We start from the raw sequence: 23,901 nt of genomic DNA, 5'->3' as shown, positions 1-23,901 counted from the left end.
GTTCCATGTTGCTGCTATTGCTTGTTCTCCATCTGTCTTTAAAGCAGTAAATACATGACCATTGCAGAACACTACATATAAACCAGAGCACTTCTCTGTAATTAGCCAAGGGCTCATCAGGGTTTTCAGGGAGCTGTTTTATACCCATGGGTCTCCAATTCTGAACTTCTACTTAAATTGCTGCAAAAACATGAAGTTGGAGTCAGTCTCAGAAAGCAGTGTGCATGTCTACTGTACAAACATGCACATGCATCTTCTAGTTTGTACTAGTTCTGCTTTGCGATGTATCGCACTGACATTCCACCATTAATCACTGTTTGCACAGGAGCTGAGCAGAATAACTAGAGGAAATGAATTCCACAAAGAAGAATTGCACAGGTCTCCTGGTAAAAGCCCAGGTTTGTGTGTTCCATCATGGGACTGCTAAATCAGCTTTCAAGGTGAGTCTGATAATGCATAGTTTTAATAAGCTCTGGTGATTCTTAGGGTCAGGCAAACTAGTGAAACATTAATTTGAAAGAAGTTCACTCTACAAACTCGAGGAAGTTTAAGCACACTGGGATTAGTTCTCAAAAATGCACTGCTTCTTGGAGTAAAAGTTTCAATAGAATTGAGTGAAGAAATGAAATCCTTGCTACTAGAAGCACAGAAATGTAAGATAAGATGCCTGTGTCTGCTGTAACCTGGTATCTGACTCGTTGTGTGTAACGACCCTGTATATAGAGCAGTAGCCGTGTCAAGCTCGGTCTCCACCATGATAACAAAGAAGTGCTTTTCATTCCTTTGCATCTGCTGCAGTACCCCAGTTCTAGTTGCCACACTGCTGTACCCCTGGTGATGGCTTTACTGGCTACAGCTGCCACCGACTCTAACCGGGTTGCTGCCCTACTTCTCTCCAACGTTAGTATTATCGCTGGCTGTGTTACAATTCCCAAAGCCCACTGTCTTCTTGATGGAAACAAGCAGGAAGCAACCAACAAAACCCACTAGGGTGTGCGCATGCACACACACACGGCCCCTTCTTCAGCTCCTCCCCACTGCCTGTGGGATTCAACGCCAGGCCCCAAGACTCCCCGAGGTGGACCCAGCCTGCCTTCCCTCACAATCCGCCTCCTCCACCTCCAGACGTCAGCTATTTCCCTGCCATGCCCTGCTTTCTTGCTCCAGGTGCCCTGCCTGGCATGGGCCCCATCTCAGCTGGCCCACCTCAGCCCCTGTTCCAGGCCCAGCTCAGACATTCTGCGGCCACCCCTCCTGCCCTGCTCCCACAGGCTCACCTGCAGCACCGTGTGCAACGCTACCCCGCTCTTGTGGGTTGGTTTTAAGCTCCTCAAGAGTCTGTATTTTAAGAAAGCACCTTTTATTCTCTGGCACTGCCTGGAATGTAGCATGGTGGAAAGACCCCAGCCTTCAGAATCAGTGTCTATGGATAAAGACAGTGCCTGTGACTTATGCTAGGGGACGTCTGAAAAGCTGCTTAGCTCACCTGAGCATCTTGCTCTTTTATTAGTAAAGCCACAATACTCACCTCAACCTGACAGAATTATATGGAAGAATGAAATGTCTGCAAAAGTTTCTTGTTCACATAACTGCGCAGGATTGGTTCATCTCCCTCTCTCTGTTCTCTGTGCATACTAACTAGACTTATTTAAGAATGTTAAGGCACTAAATACTTGGATACATCATAATGTAGTTCCTAGTTTGAGTGACAGCAGGTTTTTATACAGGCGCAAATGTCCTTTTCTTCTAAGCTAGTTACCCTAACATTTACCTTGGCCTAAAAAATACAGAAACCACAAAACCTTACCTTTCCTGGCCTGTTATATACAATTTAAAAGAAACATTCTACTTTAGCTGTTATCCTGCAAAACTGAGATATCACAGGCCACTCCTGATCTCTTTACACACTGAAATTTCTAAAGGAAAACAGCACTAAACATGTAGAGAGGAGTCACAGAGGGGAGGAGACAGTAATAAGGGCAACCCCCGGCTGAGGAGAGAAGGCCTGCAGGGAGGAAGGCAGAGACGCAAGGACCAGAGCTGGAAACAGGAGCTGCTCTGTATGGGAATCATCATACCACCGTGCTGGGTAAAAGGATTCCGAACTCCTGTTTTAGCTGTCACTAATGTGTGTTTATAGCACTGCTTTTGTATGAACACAATCCAACATCATCTTTCTGGAATGGTTCTGGACCAGTGTGATTCTGGAAGTTTCCAGGCTGGAGCCAAAGGCAGGGAGTGGAGGCCTAGGAGCGCAAGGCTGCTGGACTGCAGAGCAGGGGCTGTGAAGGGTGGGGCAGGGGTGGCAGGGGAGGGGCTCAGGCACACAGAGCTGCTCTTTTCCTTCCTTAGTGCCACTCTAGCCCAAGCAACTGGGAAAACTCCTGACGAAAAAAGTGTAAGTCTTCTTTTATTTCCCGGCACTGGAATCCTGTCCAACTCACTTTCTGGGAAAAGAAAGGGCCGTTTGACATTTCTATGGGTGATTTTCATGAGAGCATAAAGCCCAGAATGTAGATTCAAGACGCATCGCTGTTAACTCTTGACTTCTTTCAGAGAATGGAGCCACCGGAGGAGAGGAGCAATGACAGGTGCCACCCACCTCAGTTACTCCTGATACAAACTCCACAGGGACAGAAAATGTAAAGCCCCAGAAAATAGCTTTTATTTTAAATACAAGTCAATAATTAAATGGAGAAGAAATTAGAGGAAAAAAAAAACATTTTATTTTTCTCTCTGTCTCTCTTTCTCTCTTTTGGTGGTACTGGGGGTTAAATCCAGAGTCTTCACATTGAGCAAATGAGCTACATCCTCAACCCATATATATATATATATATACACACACACACACACACACACACATATATATTTATTTATTTATTTTGAGTCAGGTCTCACTCAATTGCTGAATTGCTCAGGCTTGGCTCAAACTCGAGATCCTTCTGCCTCAGCCTCCCAGAGTGTGGTGGGGATCATGGGTATACAGCACCACTCCGGGGTAGACAAAATATTTTCTTAAGACAAAGCAAATAAGTGTGGATTGAAATGAATTAGTACAAGTTGAGCACCCTTAACCTGAAAATCTGAAATACAAATGTCAGTTACAGTGGTTCTTAACTTGGGTACCTCCCCCTTCACTTGTACTTGAAGCGTACAGGAAGTGCTGAACACCTGAAGATAATGAACGGAGTTTATTCTGTGAAGCCTAGGGAGCCAGGGCCTGGAGTGAAGGACCAGCAGAGGCCCAGGCTGTGTTCTCCTCCTTGCCCTTTCTGGGTGAGCCCTCAGACTCCTTTCCTGCCTCTGACTGCACTGTGACCTGTCCGGCGCTAGGGGGCCGCAGTGCAGCAGGGGTGGGTACTCACGTTTGCAGTCAGAGGCCCTCCTCTCCGGGACTGTAGACAGTGACACTCACTCACAAGGGACAGCACAGGTAGGGCACTGCTAGCGGACAGATCTATTCCATCTGTCCTGAAAATGCTCTGGGCTTTTCGCACACCCCGGGCACTGCAGCACCCCTGCCTTCCTGCCTCCTCTCTGGACAAGTTAAGGCTCTGAAATGTTCCAGTGCGCCAAGAAAGCAAAGCCTCAGCTATCTGCAACCCCAAGGCACTTCACATCCTTTACGTGGCTTCCATTTTCCTCTGTCCTAGATATTTCTAAATGCCAGGTAGAAATATCTATTCTCAGCGGGGGAGATAAAAATGTTGCCCCAAAGGGAATGAAGTCTTCGTTTGGCTAAAGCCTTGTAAAGAGGATGTTTTAACACAGTGTAGTATGACTCACAATGGGACAAATTTACTGAATGAAGTAGTCGTTTTTTGCCTGCTATCATATTGTCATGTAGTTTAACAAAATACAAGGTAATGTTCATAAAATGGAGCAGAAAAACAAAAAAGCAGAAAACAGAAATATATTTGAGACTAGAGCTGTGTCCCAAGGAGAAAGTGGTTTCTTTTAGTTGGTAGGAAGAGGAAATTCAAGAGACCTCACCATCGGACAGTAAGGAGAGTATATTTTAGCTGAGTATGTATTTGGACCATTGCCTTCTGCCAGATCTTGCAAGAATTATCATCCCTGAAAGCTTTTCACTGACCATTTGGCTGGCTGCTTGTAAACATTAATTTATCATCACCACTATACAACTGGCCCATTTTCCCAATGATGCAATGGGGGCTCAGAGAGGCCAAGGTTCTCACTCCAACTCACACCACCAGTATGCTGTGGAGCCACAGGGTGAGTCCACGGTCCAACACTGTTCTCCCGAGTCTTGACGCTCCATGCTGCATTTCCTTCATTTAGGGGTAATGCCAAGTTCATTAAGAAGTAAGAAACTATGTCAAAGAATCCAACAGAACAGCAGCTGGCCCACCCCTGGCCCTACTTACTCCATGGAGTCAATGATTTTCTTTGGCTCTACAGAACATGGATAGATCACTTCATCTATGTGCTTCAGGTTGCAATTAGAAAAGGCTGTGGAGAGGTGTATGAAGGCTTCCAGCTTGGGCATCTGGCTGGCCATCAACAGGAGCTGCTGGGTGGCGGTGACGTTGAGCTGCACAGCATGTCTGCAGAGTGGGCAGGGAGACACGGTGAGGGGCCATGCCAGGAGCCCCCGACTGTTGGGTCTTGGGCCCCTGACTCAAAGAACCAAGAAGAGAATGGGCTGTGGCTACATAGTTTCGTGATACTTGGAGTTGTTGCACGTGGATATATTTTGTGTACGGAAACCATAAGGAATGTCAGACTTGCACACACACGCGCGCCATGAGAGGGACCCTGGAACATACCTCAGAGGGTCATCAAATCGTACAGTGGCTGCACAGTGGAAGATAATGTTGGTGGAGGAGAGAAGTTCCTCCATGTCTTCCTTGCTGATGCCAAAGTCATGCTGGTTGAGATCTGCACTAATGGGTCTGATCTTCTCATGCACATTTGGACAGATTTCTTTGATGTTCTCAAACAGCTGAAACACAAATAGAAGTTGGGACAGAAAGATCAGCACCACTACACGGTTCTGGGTGGGCTGCATTGATTATTATACTTCTCAGAACCCGGCTTTCAGTGTGACGCTGAAATCATCCCAGAAGCTGTCTACCTACAGGAGAGCCACCTGCTTTATTCCATGTGGTTCGGCCAGGTTAGTAGAACACCTGCCTTTCTTAACTTGAGAAATATTTTCAATAGTTAGTCCACTCCGCTAACCATCCAGGGGCAAAGGAGTGTTAGGCGGTCATCCACATCCTGCCTTGAGCCTCTTTCCCTCTCTAAGATAGCCCATATGTATTCAGGGTGGAGACAGTGTCTGGTTAGGGCTGATAAATTACTGTTTTCAATGCAAGATTACCAGCTGTTACAAATCACCAGCAATATCACTAGAAACTTGGTTAACTGACTCAGATCAACAAGATGCTTCACAGTGCAAACATAACTACAAGAAATCAAGCTCACTTGTAATGGGTGAAATGAAAATTTTATGTAATCTCATTCTAATATAAATGGAAGTTTATGTTTATTATGAGAATTGTGTGAGTTCATGTGCTTTTTATAAAATTTAACTGATTTTTAAAAAATATTCTAATTTATTTGGAATGTGAAAAGATAACAGATTCTCTGCTTTTTCTTCTGTGCAGAGATTCTTAGGTTAAATTGGTATTTTTCCATTTTCTCAGAAAACACAATTTTAATAGAAATGGTTTTGGTTCTGGCCTGTTTTGATAAGATAGAATTTTGCTGTAGTATATAAACGTTTACATTTAGAAAGGTTAAGAGAAGGGAAATTCAGTATGTGGTTTCAGACATAAAATAGGTAGTAAGAAGAATGGGCTCTCTCCTCTGAACTTCAAATTAAACTTTTATAATTCTTCCTTGATTCTTAGGAGCAGGCTTCTTCCCTTCACTGGAGAGCTGGTCCCAGCATTTGTTTTGTTTTGTGAAAAATACAACGTTAAATCGGGTCACCAGAGAAGTCATGTTTCATCTGCAACAGGCAAGACCATGTTCTGAAGCTGTCCTGGAAACTCAGAGAGGAAGACAGGGGAAGGGAGTCAGAGTCACATGCGGGCTGAGAAAGCCAGCATGTTCGTGTCTCTGAACTACTGTTTCTTTGCACTATCATGCCGGCCCTTTCTCTGGGTATTACTGAAGTTCTGAAAATGACTTAGAAGTTAGATTAATACTGAGTGTTCTTTTGACACCTGGAGTGGATAAGGGACACAAAGTGTCCTTGGCAGGTTCTCAACAGAGGACCTTCCTGCTCATCTAGAACCATTCTGCAAATAGTTCTTCTAATCTCAAAGAAATATGAAATACTTGCTTTGACCACAATTTGTTTTTCCTTTTGGTACCAGGTTCACGTTAACTATACAACAAACATATCTTGGACATTTTGTTAGGTTTATGAAAACTTTGTGCAGTTTCCATTTAATAATTGAATGTGTAGAAGGCTCTTCTGGAGTCTACATGACAGGTACCACCTACTAGAAATTTATTTAGGATTCTGTGGACTCTGACTTTGGTCTGTTGGGACACCTGGCTCCAAGAGAGGAGCAGAATCTCGGTGAAGGGTGGAGCATGCTTTTGGAACAACAGAGAGAGGCCCTGAACCTGGAGTCCTATCACCTGGTGGTTATTTTCAGGCCATCACGAAATAGTTATCCACATGGCCTCACTTTGAGAGGATCTGCCAGAGACTGCTTTTTACTTTTTGCAGGTCACTGAAGCTAATCCTGTCTTTTCTTATCATGTGGATCTTTGATCTTCATTCATACTGTCAGATCCATCTCTTGAAATATGACTATATTACTTCATCTCAGCAATACATAAGAACTTGCTCAATATTTTTAGTTGGTGAAAAAGGGTAAGGTCTTTCATACCAAAGTTCAATCTCTGGGATATCTGGTACTCTGAAAGTAGACAGTAGCCTTAGAGAAATTCTAGAATGATGAATTTAGGCAAATCAAAAGATTCTTCAAGTTAGCTCTAGTCTGAGAACAACCAAAGACAAATAAATACCTGTAAGTCAAAGTAGAAAAAAAAAACAAACCAAAACAAAAACCAATCACACCCTATGTACTGTTTCACCAAAAAAATCACAGAATGTTAGGATTTTGCCAATTTATTAGTAATTCCGAAGAAATGGAGAGAACTAACCTGGAAGTTTTTATTGCATCAGTGAAGACCATTTCTATAAAAGCACAAGGCAGGACAATAAAATAGTATGGTTATTAAAATTAGGAACTTAGCAGGGATATCTGGCAAGATTCTGTTACTTACTAGTTGTGACGAGCACAGCTTTAACTGGAGCAAGTTACTGACTTCCCTGGGCCTTGCTTTCTTTGCATATTTATCTAAAAAGTCAATTGTGTGTTATTTTGTGACCTCAGTGATTAAGCATATATCATTCTGTTTTTCAAAAATATTTTGCATTTAACAAATTTTAGTTCACCTCCCAGTAAAATCAATAGTAAATGCTAAGGGCAACACAATGTTCTCATCTTGTGGTTTTATCGCCCCACGAAAGGTGGGTTTCACAGAGTTCTTCTTCTTGGGTAAGGAAGGAGCTAGCACGGCTAAGAAGATGGAGACCAACCTTGAGACAAGTCCTATTCTTTAACAGGATCTGGTGGCTTGTCTGCATTATCCATGTTAAAGGATGAAAAAAGCCATGCTGAAGACAAGACCTGTAATCCAAGCATTCTGGCAGGCTGAGGCAGGAGGATCACAAATTAGAGTTCAGCCTAAGCAACTTAGGGACAAAAAAAAAAAAAAAATTGGGAAGAGGGCTCAGAAGTGGCAAGTAATCACTCTGCCTTTTTAACAGTGCTGTCACCCAAAGAAGCAATGTCTTTGGGTTGGCAATGCAGTGCAGGTATAAACACGGGCTTTGGAGAACTGCATTCCAATTTTGCTGCATCCTCTCTTTGGCCTTGATTACATGACCTTGGCCAGAGCATGACTTTCTTGGACTAATTTCCCATCTGCCATTGTAAGAGGGGGGCGTATCACAGGGATTTGTGAGAATTAAACAGGATCATGAACATTGGATACTTGGTCGAGTGCCTGCCTCTTGGTATATCCTCAGTAATGGGGAAATCTCTTTTCTGGTTCCACAGCACTTCATTTCCAAAAGCTGTTAGTTAGCAAGGTGTGTTTGTGTCTGTGTGTATGCGTGCATCACATTAGGTCATGCAGTGATCCAGACTTTTATGAGAGCTGAATGTATCCCAGAACCACGTCGAAACCTATGACCTGGTGATGAGTGCCTGCCTCTTGGTATATCCTCAGTAATGGGGAAATCTCTTTTCTGGTCCCACAGCACTTCATTTCCAAAAGCTGTTAGTTAGCAAGGTGTGTTTGTGTCTGTGTGTATGAGTGCATCACATTAGGTCATGCAGTTTTCCATGTGATCCAGACTTTTATGAGAGCTGAATGTATCCCAGAACCACGTCGAAACCTATGACCTGGTGGTTTTTTTCAATGAAACAAGTATGGACAATTGAAATTTCTAAGAACAAGATTTGATGTGATTAGAAGAGATTTTAAAAGAAGAAAATAATTGGAGGTGTAATCAGGCCAGTGATTCAGTGATTGGTGTTATAAAGAAAGCAGGAAAGAATGAGAGAATAAATTGCTTGCCTCATACTGTTGTACATCTGCAGGAACAGCTCCTTCTCTTCTCTTCTTTTCTTTTCCTTCTTTTCCTTTTCTCTCTGTGCTGTCCTCTCCTTTCCTTCCCTTCCCTTCCCCTTTCCTTTCTTTCTTTCCTTCCTTCCCTTTCTTTTCTTTCCTTTCCTTTCTTTTCCCCTTCCCTTCCCTCTCTTCCATTTTTCTTTTCTTCTCTGTCTCTCTCCCTCTGCCTCTCCTTTCCCATAAAGGAAAGGAAGTGGCCCATACAGGACTAAATATGTACCAGCTAATCTGTGTTGAGTCACTGTCAAACTAAAGAACAGCTACTGTTTAAAAAGTTTTCCTTCGTTAATCACGAAAAAATCAGTAATACACATTTTTCCTCAAAAGCTGGTGTGAAATGTCCAGTGAAACCTGCTAAGCTTTGTCTTTATCGATCCTTTTTCTGGTGACATCATTCAGGAAGTCTCCCCCACCTCCCAAACCCAGAATTTTGTTTGGTCTTTGAGGAAGGTGCACTCTAAAGCTGGTACAAACTCATCACAACCATTCGCTGTCTAAAGTCTTGTTACAGTTTAAATCAAGAATGTCCCCGAAGAGCTTCGTGTACTCAGAGGTGGGGCTTTTGAAAGGTGGCTGAATTATGAGGTACTATCACTGACTTGCTGTTTGGGGGTGGGCCTGCTTAGAGGCAGGTCTTGGGGGGTGTGACCTGGTAGGGCCTGTCTCCCTTCTCCCTCCGCTACTTGGCCATCATGACATGGGCACCTCTTCTCCACAGGCCTCTCTACCATGCCATTTTGCCCGGTAGCTGGCCAACTATGGACTGAAAATATGACCTAGAATAAACTTCTCCTTCTTGAAGTTGCAGGGGTCAGGTATTTTGTTCCAGCACAAGGAAAGTGACTAATACTGTAGCTCAATACAGTACAGAAGAATACAACCACTTTTGATATTCTCTCAATGAAAACTTTTTTAGATTCTGGGCTTACAATCACCCTTAATTAACTACATACATCACACTTATTGTATAATTTCAACTACTTTGGATTTTTATTTTCCATGTATAGATATTGTCGTTTTGATATTTCCTTAAGGAATTATTCAAAGTAGATTACTATTGACTAAGATCTTAACTGTTTATGTATGGGACATGACTGTTATAAAATCAGACATCTTTAAGGCACTAAGAAACCTCAGAATGCTGTCAATATTTCTTTGAATTTCACAACTGAATAATTTATTTGCAGCTCATTATCAGCTGAAGAGAACAGCCTCCTTGAGATTTTTAAGCCACATTAAGATAGCAGTATGATAAAATATCAATATTTCTATGTAGGTTTGTTTTTTATACAATGGAAAGCTGATTGGTTCACAATTAAATGAGCACATCTTCATCAGTAAAAGACTAAGCAGTTGGCTTGGGAACACTGAGACCCACAAGTTGAATAGTACTGGTCTGTGATGAGAGCACTCATATTTCAAAACATGACATATAGCATATTTTTTTTATTAGGAGCTCCTTATATTTGCTGAAAAAGTAGAAGATGCTTTTGAAAATAATCTTGTATACTCACCATCATATTTCTGATAAAAATAAGTCAAATTTTAATTTTCATGAACACTTCAACTAAACATAAACTGAACTTACAGCTGCTGTGATAATTCTAGAAATTCGCAACTGTTTTCTGCTGCCTTATTTATTTACTATTTTAAAAGAATATTTTATTTTCCTCCCACTAAAACAGTACAACATGTTCATTGTAATTGTATTTGGAAAGTAAGAGATTTATGGCTTTATTTTTTCACTATTAAAAAGGGTTGTTTCTTTCCTCATCATAAAAGTCACATCCTCAATATAAATGGAATTTGAAATTTCCAAAAAATAAAATTAGTCCAGCAAATATGTGTTTATGATCTTTCTGCACTGAATATTTTGCAGGCATTTCCTCACTTGATTTACTATTCTAGAAAACATGATTTTAATGCCTTTATCCTAATCTAACACATGTATGATTTGTTTAATAATTCCTTTATAGTAGAATACTCAGATTAGCTTGTTTTGTAACTATAAATAGTGCTATAATAAATATATTTATATATTATTTGTGCATCTGGTTGTTTTCTTGAAGAAAGTCTTTGAGAAAGTCCTCAAGAATCTGCTGTTACTCAGATGCTTTCTCCTCTATTGATCTGTTCCTTTAAGTGTTCAGGCCAATACTCAAGAAACTTCATCATAATTAAGAGAATGAATTCTCTTTCCTGATTCTTGAGCCCCAGTTCTGTGTGGCCAATAGATTAAAACAACAACAACAACAACAACAACAACAACAACAAGAACAACAGATACTTTCCACAGCATCCTTCACTTGTCTCACTCTGAAAGCAGAGAAACAAGAAGTGAGAGTTGGCCGTTTTGCCTACCATGAAAGAAAAGGGATGAAGCAGATGTACAAATTTGAATAGACAGAACAGATGTCCTCTTGGTCACATTTTCTTGACATACCATAATCAAGAACAAGTTGGTAACTTTTTCTCATTATATTTAAAAGAAAATTTCCAAGTCTCACATAATATCTTTAGGAACACTCAGATTCACTGGATACTATGTGTATCAGGAAGAAATATTGCTTAAAGTTCTACTATGAGGGTTGGGGTGCAGTTCAGTGGTAAGCACCTGGCTACCACACAAGTGGCACTAAGTTCCATCCTTGGCACCTCCAAAAATAAGCAAACAAACAAAAAGTAGCTATGCCATGGTGCTTTTTAGAAGTAAGTTGGAACTGCATTTAAATCACTATTATGTCAAAAGAAAGAAATATGAGAAAATGAAAAAATGGAAATAAAGTTTTTGTAAATAGGGAAGGGAGGAGGGAGTGAAGGGAGGGCAGGGACAAGGGGGAAAAATGAGAACCAAGACCTGTCATGTAAAGGTACAAGATCCCAATGATGAATGTAACTAAATGTACCAATAAACTCAATGAGGAAAAACAAATCACTATTATGTCAAAACAGTTCAATGGTATAATCTAGAATAGGTCTTGATTCATATAAGACCTGTCCTGTAAAGGTGCAAGATCCCAATGATGAATGTAACTAAATGTACCAATAAACTCAATGAGGAGAAACAAATCACTATTATGTCAAAACAGTTCAATGGTATAATCTAGAATAGGTCTTGATTCATATAAAATACTCAATAAATATTTGTAGAGTACGAGGCTTCCCAAAAGAAACTCTAACCCAGGCAAGAAACTTCTTCAGACAAAGAATGAGGCAGAGCCATACACAGAAGTACAGGTTGGCTGGGTCCAGGCAAGACCTTTAGGGGCAGCCACGCCGAGCACAATGAGTGTTCTGCAAGCAGCTGGATTCATCTGCCCGTTTCTCCATTACGTCTTCCTTCACACAGACCTTGACAGTGGACCTCAGGATAGAAGTGAGTTTTCTGTTTTCACTAAATGTCTGCCCTTTGCCTCATGGGGACTATGCCATTACAGTAAAACTATTGAAAATATGCATACATGAGTGTTTTAAGAGGAAATAATTATTCTAATGTAAATTGCTCAAGAGACTGAAATATAGAAATTTTTTATAAGTCCCCATTTCTCTCCCATTTCCTTTTGTAAAAAAGGCATGAATTATATTTCTAGGAATTTTTGAATCATGTAGTCTCACAAAGTAGAGCCTAGGCTACTACCTAAAAGGAGAATGATACGGTTTAATAACCTTTTTTTTCCTTTTTATTGAGTTTATTGGTACAATCTAGGTATACAGTACAGTTATATTCATTACTGGGATCCTGTACCTTCACATGATAGGTCTTGGTTCTCACTTTTTCCCCTTGTCCCTGCTCTCCCTTCACCCCCTTCTCCCCTCCCCATTTACGAATGCTTTATTTCCATTTTATCATTTTCTCATATTGGTTTAATATTCTTGTAACATATTATTTTAAAGATGAAATCTTCTAATATGGTTCAGCTTTCTTCTAATCTAGTGGTGGGGAACTTATGGCACACATCCTATTTGTTTTTCTTAAGACAAAGATGTTAATGTATGTCTTGTTTTCTCTAAACTAAGACTTCAGTATTCAGGTTTAATTGCAGTGTTGGCACTTTGTAGGTTTTTAAGTAGATTTTGGATTGCTGTTTGGGTACTTGTCTCTAAAAGGTTCACTATCCCTGTTCTCACCTATTCACCCAATTTTTAACAAATGAGGGTACGTTTAAGAATGTCTCATGCTTAATACACTGAATCCATAACCACCCTCTTGCATTTTCTAGAACATTCAAGATTCTTCTGGGCTTTAATGGACCCATCTCTGGGTCCTCTTCTACATGCGAAACTCAGAAGCTGGTTCTTCTTACTATGTCTCTCAAAGCAGCTTGCTCTCTTCCTGCACAGTACTTTTCAAAATACTTAAAGATACATTTATTTCTTATAATATTCATCTACTTCACCAGCTAAGATGTACAAGGACACCTTGAGGTCTGTTTCAGTGTTCACTGCATCATCCCACATGGCCCCTATCACATAGTACAGTGCCTGGTACGTGTCTGGCTTCCAGTAAAGTATTCACCTGCCCACTCGGCACCCGCCTTGCTTTCCTTTCATTGCTGAACTTTTAGGCATTTTCTTACTTCGCCTCTAGCTCCACTATGCATTAAGATCATTCTATAGAAACATATTTTACCTAGCAAGATTAGGTGTTCTGTGTCAGGCATCCTTCTGGTCTTTACTTCTGGAGTTGGCAAATTTCCATCAAGGACTAAGTGGTAAATAGTCTTAGCCCTGTGAGCCGTATGATTTCAATAGCACAAATCTCACACAAGGTCACCACACCTCTTCATTAGCCTCTCTTCCATACTACTTTATTGCTAGGAATACTTAAACTGTAAGAAATTATCTAGAAGACAAAAAAGAAATAAGGAAAAAAAAACAAAAATCCCCTCATGATTGGAGTTCTTTGCTATAGAAATACAGCTCTAGTTCCCTTCCACCTGCGAATAAAAACATGAAAATCTACTCTGTACCTAGTCCTCACTATGGTCCAGACACTACTATTAGTCTCATTCCTGTATTAACCCTGTTACACGCCACAGCAGCACAAAAGACAGTGACTGTCACTATTTCTCTGTGGAAACTGAGGCTCAGTATTGCAGCCACACTGCTCAGAGTTGGGCAAAGGACCCCAACTCAGAAACACTCTGTACTCAGGATGCATCCCTTCTAACTTCTGTTCCTATCTCTCGCTGAGTCAGTAGGCAATCTCCCTTCTCCAGGGGCCAGAGTGCTTAAGAAATGAGAGGCTCAATGATCTCCATGCACTCTTAGCTCTACACAGCGATTGTCTTTGGGTCTGAGGTTTCTAAGCAAACCAATATATGACCCACCTCGGGCTCAGAAGTGGATGTGGAACTTCCCCCAGGCTAAGGAGGTATCAGGGACACTGAAGCATTCTAGAAAAGAAGTATCACGCATCTTGGAAGAGAGCCAGCCTGTCTGGATCCCGAGATGGCCGTACATGTATGTGAACTCCTTCCAAGGGGAATAAAGCCAGAATAAAACTGCTGAGCTGAAACCACAGATCCAGGCCCCAGAACACCAGCTGAGTCATAGCTTCTCACTGTCCAGTCCTGGATTTAATCAGTATTTTTGCTTTTTAGGCCAAGTTTAATATTTATTTCAACTGAAAGTAACCTGAGTTATGCGAACTCTTTCAGGATCTGACCTCAGCATACTTTTCTATTCTCAATCTCATGAATTTGGGCCCCAAAAATTCTCAGAATTTCCAGAATACCCCTCACCACTTATGCCTTGGTGGGTGTGATTCTCTCTGCTTAGCACACCCTCTGCTCTCCTCTCCCTCAAGAGTTCAGGTCAATGCAATCATGCCTTCCATGAGTCCATCCCTGGGACTTGACTCAGCTATGCCAGTTTTGTCTTCATATTCTTGGTGTCTTACAGACAACTAGCACACAGTAAAAACTTGACTAAGGATCAGTGGGATTAGCAACAATGATGGGTATCATGGACACTTGGATCACAGTATAGTCTACTCTGTGAAATATTTGATCATAGAACTTGCTATGGGAATAGGAATACTCGATCCCAGCTCTGCCCAATGAAAGAACCATTGGCCATTTATGGTTACTGTAGCTAATGTGAAAGCAGAACTGATTTCTAAACTTCATTTATTTGTAGTAAGTTTAAATTTCAATAGTCACATGGGGATAATGCTTACTATATTGCATAGCACAAATCTAGACAAGTGAATAAACTAATTTCTTTTTTTAATTAAGCTTATTGGTACATTCAAGGTATACAGTACAGTTACATTCATTACGGGGATCTTGTACCTTTACATGACAGGTCTTGGTTCTCATTTTTTCCCCCTTGTCCCTACCCTCCCTTCACCCCCTCCTCCCCTCCCCATTTACAAACACTTTAATTCCATTTTTTCATTTTCTCACATTTTACTCTTTTCCCTTATTTCCCTTCCCCTACCCTTCCCACTTTCCCTACACCTTTAGCCCTTTTCTTCCTATTTCACATTGTTAATCATCCCATTAGGATCTTGAGTATTATTATAGTTTTTCACACCAGAGAAACTATTCAGTATTTACATATATGTGACTTACTTATTTCACTTAGGCCTATGTCCTCAATATGTATCCATTTTCCTATGAATGAATCTAAATTCTCATTCTTTATGGCTGAGTAGTATTCTACTTTATAGAAAAACTACATCTTCTTTATCGAGTTTTCAACTGATGGGCAAATGGGCTGTTTCCAAGTTTTAGCTATTACAAACTGTGCTGCTATAAACATAGGTGTGCATATGTCACTGTGATATGATTATTTTAATTCTTTTGGAAAGATACCCAGCAGATAGATGGCTGGGTCAAATGGAACCTCTAGTCCTAGTTCTTCGAGGTATCGCCATATTGACTTCCATAGTGGTTGCACCAGTCTGCACTCCCACCAAAAATGCAGAAGGGTTCCTTTCTCCCCACAACCCCACCAACATTTATTATTGTCTGATTTCTTGATAGCAGCCATTCTATGTGGGGTGAGGAGGAATCTCAATGTTGTTTTCATCTGCATCTCTCCAATGACCAGTGATGTGGAACATTTTTTCATATATTTACTTGCTGCTTTAACTTCTTTGTCCAAGAAATGTCTGTTCATTTCAGATGCCCATTTTTGCATTCGGTCTTTATATTTGGGGGTCTGATTGTTTTGAGTTCTTTATATATGCCAGATAATAGTCCTTTGTCTGAGGAGCAGCTGGTAAAAAGTTTTTCCCACATTGTAGGTTGTCTCTTAGTTCTGTTGATGGTTTCTTTTACAGTACAGACAATTTTTAATAAGATGAGATCCCAGTTGTTGATTCTTTCTGCTAGTTCCTGGGCTACTGAGGATTTGTTCATAAAGTCTTTTCCTATGCCAATGTCTTCCAGAGTTCTGCCTAACTTATCTTCCAGGAAGTTTAGTGTTTCTGTTTTAATATTTACATCTTAAATCCACTTAGATTTTAGATTAGTGCATGGTGAGAGATAAGGGTCTAGTTTTAATCTTTGGCAGGTTGAGATCCAGTTTTTCCAACATCCTTTATTAAAGAGGCTATCTTTCCTCCAGTGGGGATGGTCAGCTCCTTTGTCAAAGATGATGTAGCTGAGTACATCTGGAGTTGTTTTTGTGTCTTCCAGTCTGTTCCACTGATCCTCAGGTCTGTTTATTTGCCAGTACCATGCTGTTTTTATCACAGTGGCTTTGTAATATAATTTCAAATTGGGAGTTGTTATACCCGCTGCCATGTCTCTGGTGCCTAGGATGGCTTTCGCTATTCTAGGTCTCTTATGGATCCAAATGAATTTTTGGATTCTTCTTTCTAGTTCTGTGAAGTATAGTGTTGGGATTTCAATTGGTATTGCATTGAATCTGTGTAGCAGTTTTGGTAGTATGGCCATTTTCACTATGTTGATTCTTCCTACCCAGGAGCAGGGGATATCTTTCCATTTTTTAATATCCTCCTCGATCTCTTTTTTCAGGGTGCTGTAGTTTTCAGTGTGGAGATCTTTTGCTCCTTTTGTTAGATTGATTCCTGGATACTTCATTTTTTGGATGCTACTGTGAAAGGAATTGTTTCCCTAATTTCTCTCTCAGTGAGTCTGTTATTTGTGTACAAGAAGGTATTGATTTTTGGGCATTGACCTTCTATTCAGCTACTCTGCTAAAAGTGTCAATTAAGGCTAGAATTCTTTTGGTGGAGTTTTTTGGGTCTTCAGTGTAGAGTATCATATCATCAGCAAATAATGACAGTTTAACTTCTTCCTTTCCTATCTTTATTGCTTTAATTTCCTTCTTTTTGACTAATTGCTACGGCTAATGCTTCCAGAACTATATCAAAGAGGAGTGGTGATAGTGGGCATCCTTGTCTTGTTCCTGATTTTTAGCTTGAAGGTTTTCAGTTTTGGGCCATTTAATATGATGGTGGCTGATGGTTTTTCATAGATAGCCTTTACTAAGTTGAGATATAGACCATCTATTCCAATTTTTTGCAGGTTTTTTTTTTTATCATGAATGAGTGTTGAATTTTGTTAAATGCTTTTTCTGCATCTATCGAGAGGATCATGTGGTTTTTGTCCTTGACTTTATTACTATAGTACATTACATTTATTGATTTACATATGCTGAACCATCCTTGCATCCCTAGAATAAATCTGACTTGGTCAGGATGTATGATCTTCTTGATGATCCTCTGTATTCTGTTTGCTAGTATCTTATTAAAGATTTTTGCATTAATATTCATTAAGGAGATTGGCCTGTAGTTCTCTCTTTTAGTTGCATCTTTCTCTGGTTTGGGAATCAAAGTGATACTTGCTTCCAGGATTGAATTTGGAAGTATAGCTTCCCTTTCAATTTGATTGAACAGTTTGAAGAGTAATGACAGTCATTCTTCTCTAAATGTCTGGTAAAGTTCAGCAGTGAATCCATCAGGGCCTGGGCTTTTCTTTCTTGGTAAATTTTTAATAATATTTTCAATTTCACTGACTGTAATTGGGGTGTTTAAAATGTTTTTAATCTTCTTTGTTCAACTTTGGTAATTCGTATCTAAAAATCTGCCCATTTCTTCTGTGTTTTCCATTTTATTGGAGTACAGTTTCTCAAAGTAGGTATTCATGATCCTTTGGATTTCTTTTGGATCTGTTGTGACTTTGCCTTTTTCATTCTTGATTCCATGGATCTGAGCCTTTTCTTTCCTTTTTTGATAAGATTAGCTAAGGGCTTGTCTATTTTATTTATTCTCTCAAAAAACCAATTCTTCAATTCATTTATTTTTGTATCGTTTTCTTTGTTTCTATTGCATTGATTTCTGCTCTAATTTTTATAATTTCCTCTCTAGTGTGAGCTTTGGGTTTTTCTTGCTCTTGTTTTTCAAGGAGTCTAAGATTCATCATTAAGTTGTTTATTTGAGCTTACTCTATTTTCCTAGTGTGGGCATTTAGTGCTATGAATTTTCCATGTAGAACTGCTTTCATTGTGTCCCATAGATTCCTGTATGTTGTATTGGCATTTTCGTTTATTTGTAAAAACTGTCTGATTTCTTCTTTAATTTCCTCTGTGATCCATTGATTGTTCTGGAGAGTGTTGTTCAATTTCCATGTGTTTGTGAAGTTCCTACAGTTTCTTATGCTATTGATGTCCAGCTTTATTGCACTGTGATCTGATAATATACAGGGAATAACTTCAATTCTTTTGCATTTATTTAAACCTATTCTATGAGCTAGTATGTGATCTATCTTGGAGAATGACCTATATGCAGTTGAAAAGAATGCTTATTCTGATTTTGTGGGGTAGAACACTCTATAGATGTCTAATAATTCCATGTGTTCAAAAGCTTGGTTTAGTTGTAGGATTTCATTGTTGATTTTTTACCTAGATGGTCTGTCTATTTGTGATAGTGGGGTATTCAGATCCCCCACTCTGATTGCATTAGTGCTTATTTGGTTTTTCATGTTACTTAATATTTATTTTATGTAGTTGGGGGCATTTATATTTGGTGCATATATGTTTATGATTGTCGTCTCTTCATCTTGAATTGTTCCCTTTACAATTATGTAGTGGCCTTCTTTGTCTGTCTTAATCAGTTTTGGTTTGAAATTACTTTGTCTGCAAATAAGACTGCTATCCCTGCTTTTTTCTGGGCTCCTGTCACATGGAGAATTGTTTTCCACCCTTTCATTTTCAGTCTATGGGCTTCTTTTTGCACTAGTTGTGTTTGTTGTATACAACATATTGTATTTTGCTTCTTAATCCATCTTGCCAGTCTATTTCTCTTGAGTGGTGAATTGAGGCAATTGACATTGATGGTTATAACTGATATGTACTGACTTCTTATTGTCATGTTATTGTCCTTTTGTTGACTCTTTTTAATTTTTTGCCCTCTCCTTTTAGTTTCTTGCCTTGACTATTTGATTTGCTCTGTTGGGCCTCATGGTATTGTGATCTTCATTGTCTTTTTCTAGGATATTGTTTAGAATTCCATGTTGTGCTGGTTTGGTATTCATGAAGTTTCTCAGGTGTTCTTTGTCATGGAAGTATCTTATTTCCCCACCCATTTTGAAAGAGAGTTTTGCAGGATACATCAGTCTAAGTTTGAGATTGTTATCTTTTAGGACTTGAAATACAAGGCTCTCCTTGACCTGAGGGTTTGTGTTGAAATGTTGCTGTGATTCTGATGGGCTTTCAGTTGCATGTGATTTGTTTCTTTTCTCTTACTGCTTGTAATATTTTGTTCTGCTGTTGGGTTTCTGGGATCTTGATTATTATATGTCTAGGTGTAGATTTTTTTTAAATCATGGCTAGTTGGAGTCCTATATGCTTCACTTATCTGTATGTCATATTCTTCCCCTCTGTTTGGGAAGTTTTCTGTCATTAATTCTGAGAACAGCTTTTTTGAGTTGTTTGCGTTTTCTCCTGGTACTTCATGAATTCCTATCAGTCTTATTTGATTCTTCTTTGCATCATCTAGGAGTTGTTGGATCGATTTCTCATGATCCCTTACTGTTTTTAAGATTCCTATCAGTCTTATTTGATTCTTCTTTGCATCATCTAGGAGTTGTTGGATCAATTTATCATGATCCCTTACTGTTTTTAAGAGACCTCTCTTTTCACAGTCACTGTTTGCGATCCTATCTTCTATAGCTGAGATTCTATCTTCGCATTCTTTTATTCTGTTGCATACACTTTCAATAGAGTTTTTAATCTCCTGGATATCTGTTTGAATGTGTTTAATGGATTCCATTCCTTTCCTATGTTGGGTGTTCATTTTTTCCATTTCTTTCTTATGCTGGTCTTTCGTGGCTTCTATTATGGTCCTGAGCTCATCTATTTTTTTGTCAGTTTCTGTTCTTGAGTCTCGAATCATTACTTTCATTTTGTCTGTGAAATTATTTCTGTTTTGAATTTTTCTAGAGCCTGATTGATCAGTTTTGTAACTTCTTGTCCTGTGAGTTCTGAGTGTCCTGGAGGTTCACTATCAGACTTTTCATCCTCCTTTGCCCTACTGTTTGCCATTGGTGAGCAGGAAGTCTGTCTTTGTGTCTTCTTACATGTTTTTTCATTTTTATTTTTGCTGTTAGTTTGTCCTTGATTCAATCTCTGGGTTCTTAAATCTTCCTGATATCGTTGTGCTTCAGCCCCCAACTCTCTGACAACTCATAGACATTCTCACTTGCTGGCTGGTGCTGGAGGAGCAGCTGGAGGAGCAGCAATGGTGCCCGCAAGGGAAGGCGTGGCTACCGGGACCCATGGGCTAGGCCCAGGCTCCAATAAACTAATTTCAAAGAAAGGAACGTGCCTATTAAATGATTCTAGATAACAAACTGAAATGGAAATAGTAATATTTTGACTCTAACAAATTTTTTTAAATCTGCAAAGTAATAAATTAAGTCAGAAATTTTTTTTCACCATCGAAAAGTATAATTTAAAAAGCATAACGGTATTCTGTCTTTATTTCAAATTTTCAATTTCAGTTTGTGTTATTCCTTGAATCTTTCAAATGACCAGTAGTCGCTTGTTAGGTAGCATCTCGTGTGCACACTTGACCTATCATCAAGAAGCAATAGCATCTTTACACTGAAGCATTCAGGATCATGTAGTGGAAGCTTTTCAGTCTCAGGATACCCAGAAGTGAGACCTCATAGGCTTCTTATTATATTAGCTGATCCCATGCACATCAAAGGATACTGTACAGCAAGATACATGCATTTTCTCACTTGATTCCTTCAGTAGGTAACTGTCATTCTTGCTCTCTCAAACATTACAAATCTGGTGCTTTAGAGGTGAAATGACAACAGACCAAGAGACCAGAGTCTGAACCTAGATGTCCTCAAGACCAAAGCCAATACTTCTTAGAAATGTGCACACGAGAGGATATGCACATTTGTGGAGAGATATAAGGATTTGATGCCCCACTGCTCATTCATAGAAATATATGATCTCATTTGCAATGTCTTCACCTCAGAACTTGATAGACATTAGAAATATCAAACTTCCACAGACCTAAGAGCCAAACCACACAGCTATTGAACTCCTGGAAGTACTGCTCCAGGGTTATGCACTGTCAGATCCATCCCGTGTGTAACAGAACAGGATACAATAGGAGACTATTCAAAATTTTGGAGGAAAACTACCCAGAATTTAGAAAAATAATCAGGAAAGAGTCCAGATGAACTTGTAAAAGATTTTTAAACCTGAAGCATCTATGCTAGGAGCCTTAGTGTTTTGATTATTAACAATGTCAGAACAACATTGTTCTTCCCTTGCTCTGGACTGAATTGAAGTATTCTTTCCAAGAGCAGCTGTTCTGTCCCCTTTCTCTGTCTGCACAGATACTCTGGCCTCACTGCAGTGGGGCTCTGAGGTGAGAGTCAGGGAGTGGCCTTGCCCTGTGACACTGCCCAACTGCCCATCACAAGCCCATCCCTCAAGACACACCTTACTGTTGAGGATCTGGAAAACTCTCTGCTGGAGTGTTTGGCCGGCCTTGGACCTCACAAGGATGTAAATGATTTTCAGATCTGGGCTGGTACGAAACAGCTTCTCCATCAGCACTTTTCCCAGGAAGCCTGTGGCGCCTGTGATGAGAATGGATTTGCCACCATAGAAAGCTGCGATCATCGACATGATTCCTCCTTTCCCTGGTTACAGCACTAGAAAGAGGTTCCTGCAGAGGAAGAGAAATCACAAGCTGTTGTATTCTCACAAGTTTCAAAATGCAAAGTCACTCAAAATGTTCCTCTCCCACACTTCCAGAAGCTCCGAAGGCAGGAAAAAGAGGCTGGACTGCGACAGGGTGTCACGGTTTACCTCAACACAAATCACTTTGATGGATTCCAACTGACCCACTCCATGCACAGCCCTCTATACCAGCACCCATGAGAGAGAAACGGCCAAGACATGGCTTCTGCTGTCAGCCTGAGGGAGGAGATGGGCGCATAGAGGGATTGCTGAATATAAATTGTTGAGGACTAAGACAATGGGCACACAGACAAGGGACACCGAGTAGGACCTGAGGGTTCAGAACGGTCTGTGTACATGTCGACAACCTGCTGAAATGTGAAGCTCTGGAAGGCAGGGAGGAGGTGTTCCCAGAGGAAAAGTATGAGAGTGGTCCCTCAACCCAGGAAGTCCAACCTGAGAAGAGCTGTCATGTTTTAAGAAGAAATGACTCAATTGGTGTTTCACTGAAGGCTCAACTAGAGAAAATACTGGAGGAGATCACTGCAGTTCAGCCAGACTAACTGTTCCCGTCCTGTCCAGCCTTTTCTGAGCACGTGTGTTATTCTCCTCCTTGAACTGAAAGTGGGTTGGGTGCTAGTTTGTCCTTCATCTGTCACTCCTGGCTTGAACCACCAGGGGAAAAAAGCCAGAAGAAGTTGAACAGGGGAATCCAAGACCATGTGTTTTGGTGAGCCCCAAAACAGCACTGAGTGCAACCTGGGGCTCAGTCTACTTAAGGCTTCTGTTTCTAGGAGAACAGGATGAGTTGGCACAGCAGGAGTGGAATGCAGCACCTAGGCTCTGTTAACCCAAGAGAAGGCACCACATCTGTAAAAAATGTAACACAAAGTGTTTTGTCTTCAAGTTCAACTGGAGACTTGAATCAGATGCAGTAGCAGAGCGGAACAGAAATGCACTGTGGTGTACAGGAGGAGGTTTGCCTTCTGTTTACCGTGTCAGTGGTGAGAAGTCCTCAGTGCTTCCCAGACAGGGCCCTGCAGAACACAACTCCATCAGGGATGGGCCCTGACAGCAGAGCTTGTAGAGAAGAGAAAACTGACCAAACAAGGTCAACATCCTTTCTCCTCAATGCTGGCCAGGAACGCTCTGCTAATAACTTCTTTACTATTAACTGCTTTTCCGGGTCATAATTTACATTTTGAGGACTGTGTGGCTATGTTCTTGGGTAGAACTCTGCTTTCATGGGATTCATTCACTCATGAATTTATTCAATACATAATTTTAAGCCATTACTATGAATAACTATGCTATGTTCTGACGATGAGCAGAGGAACAAGGAACATAGATCCCTGCTTCCACTCTGGCAGTGGAGGCCAGCAACACAAAGCCAGATCTTTACAAACTCACTGAACAACAGAAAACAAACTCTATGAAATGCCTATGTAAAACTCTCCAAAACCCAATTCCTGTGTGTTACATCTTTGTGAGGTCCAGGAATTCTTAACCTTTAATATAATTAAAAATAAAAGGAATCATTTTTTAAAAAATTGAAATAACTTTACTGTCAGTAATGGAGCAGATGCAATGCTAGAAAGAATATGTTTAGCATGACATCCTGGGGCATAGTCTGCCTTCCATAGCTTTCCAAAGTAAAAGATAACTGGCTGTGTCTCACGCTCATAAGATGGCTTGTGAGAAGTGCAAGTCAGAATGTCAGCCTCCCACTCTTCCTGGTAACAGGCTATCTAATGCTTGAATGAAGAAGAGCCCCACCAGAAGAGAATCATTTTTATTGACTGACTACTACATATACCACAGGCACTGTGTAGGCAATGGAAATAGCAGCAAATATCCCTTATGTATCTTAGAGTCTATTAAAAAGGGTTGTTTTACATTGACAAATTATTGCATATCAGCTGAGAGCTTTCATTTCTATTCTGGAGTATTTTTTTCTACTACTAAGGATCACTAGTTTTCATGGTCATGAATAGAGATAAATAATGTTTATATTTTTCTTTGGCA

General features: G+C 40.2%; 1 protein-coding gene across 1 annotated transcript in view; it reads right to left on the bottom strand.

Annotated features, from left to right (window-relative positions):
* Positions 1-21,860, bottom strand: part of Far2 (fatty acyl-CoA reductase 2) — a 44,757-nt gene extending 22,897 nt beyond the window's left edge. Inside the window, exons 1-3 of the mRNA XM_010628978.3 lie at positions 21,634-21,860; positions 4,791-4,966; positions 4,389-4,568 (exon numbers count right to left, since the gene is read on the bottom strand). Coding sequence (XP_010627280.1) covers positions 4,389-4,568; positions 4,791-4,966; positions 21,634-21,822 — 545 coding nt within the window. The 5' untranslated portion in view covers positions 21,823-21,860. The remainder of the gene's footprint in view (positions 1-4,388; positions 4,569-4,790; positions 4,967-21,633) is intronic.
* Between the last annotated feature and the right edge of the window lie 2,041 nt (positions 21,861-23,901).

The sequence above is a fragment of the Fukomys damarensis genome, unplaced genomic scaffold (assembly GCF_012274545.1).
Source record: "Fukomys damarensis isolate Sample0158 unplaced genomic scaffold, DMR_v1.0_HiC HiC_scaffold_15, whole genome shotgun sequence".
Taxonomy (NCBI): Eukaryota; Metazoa; Chordata; class Mammalia; order Rodentia; family Bathyergidae; genus Fukomys; species Fukomys damarensis.
This window is presented reverse-complemented; position numbering and strand designations above follow the sequence as displayed.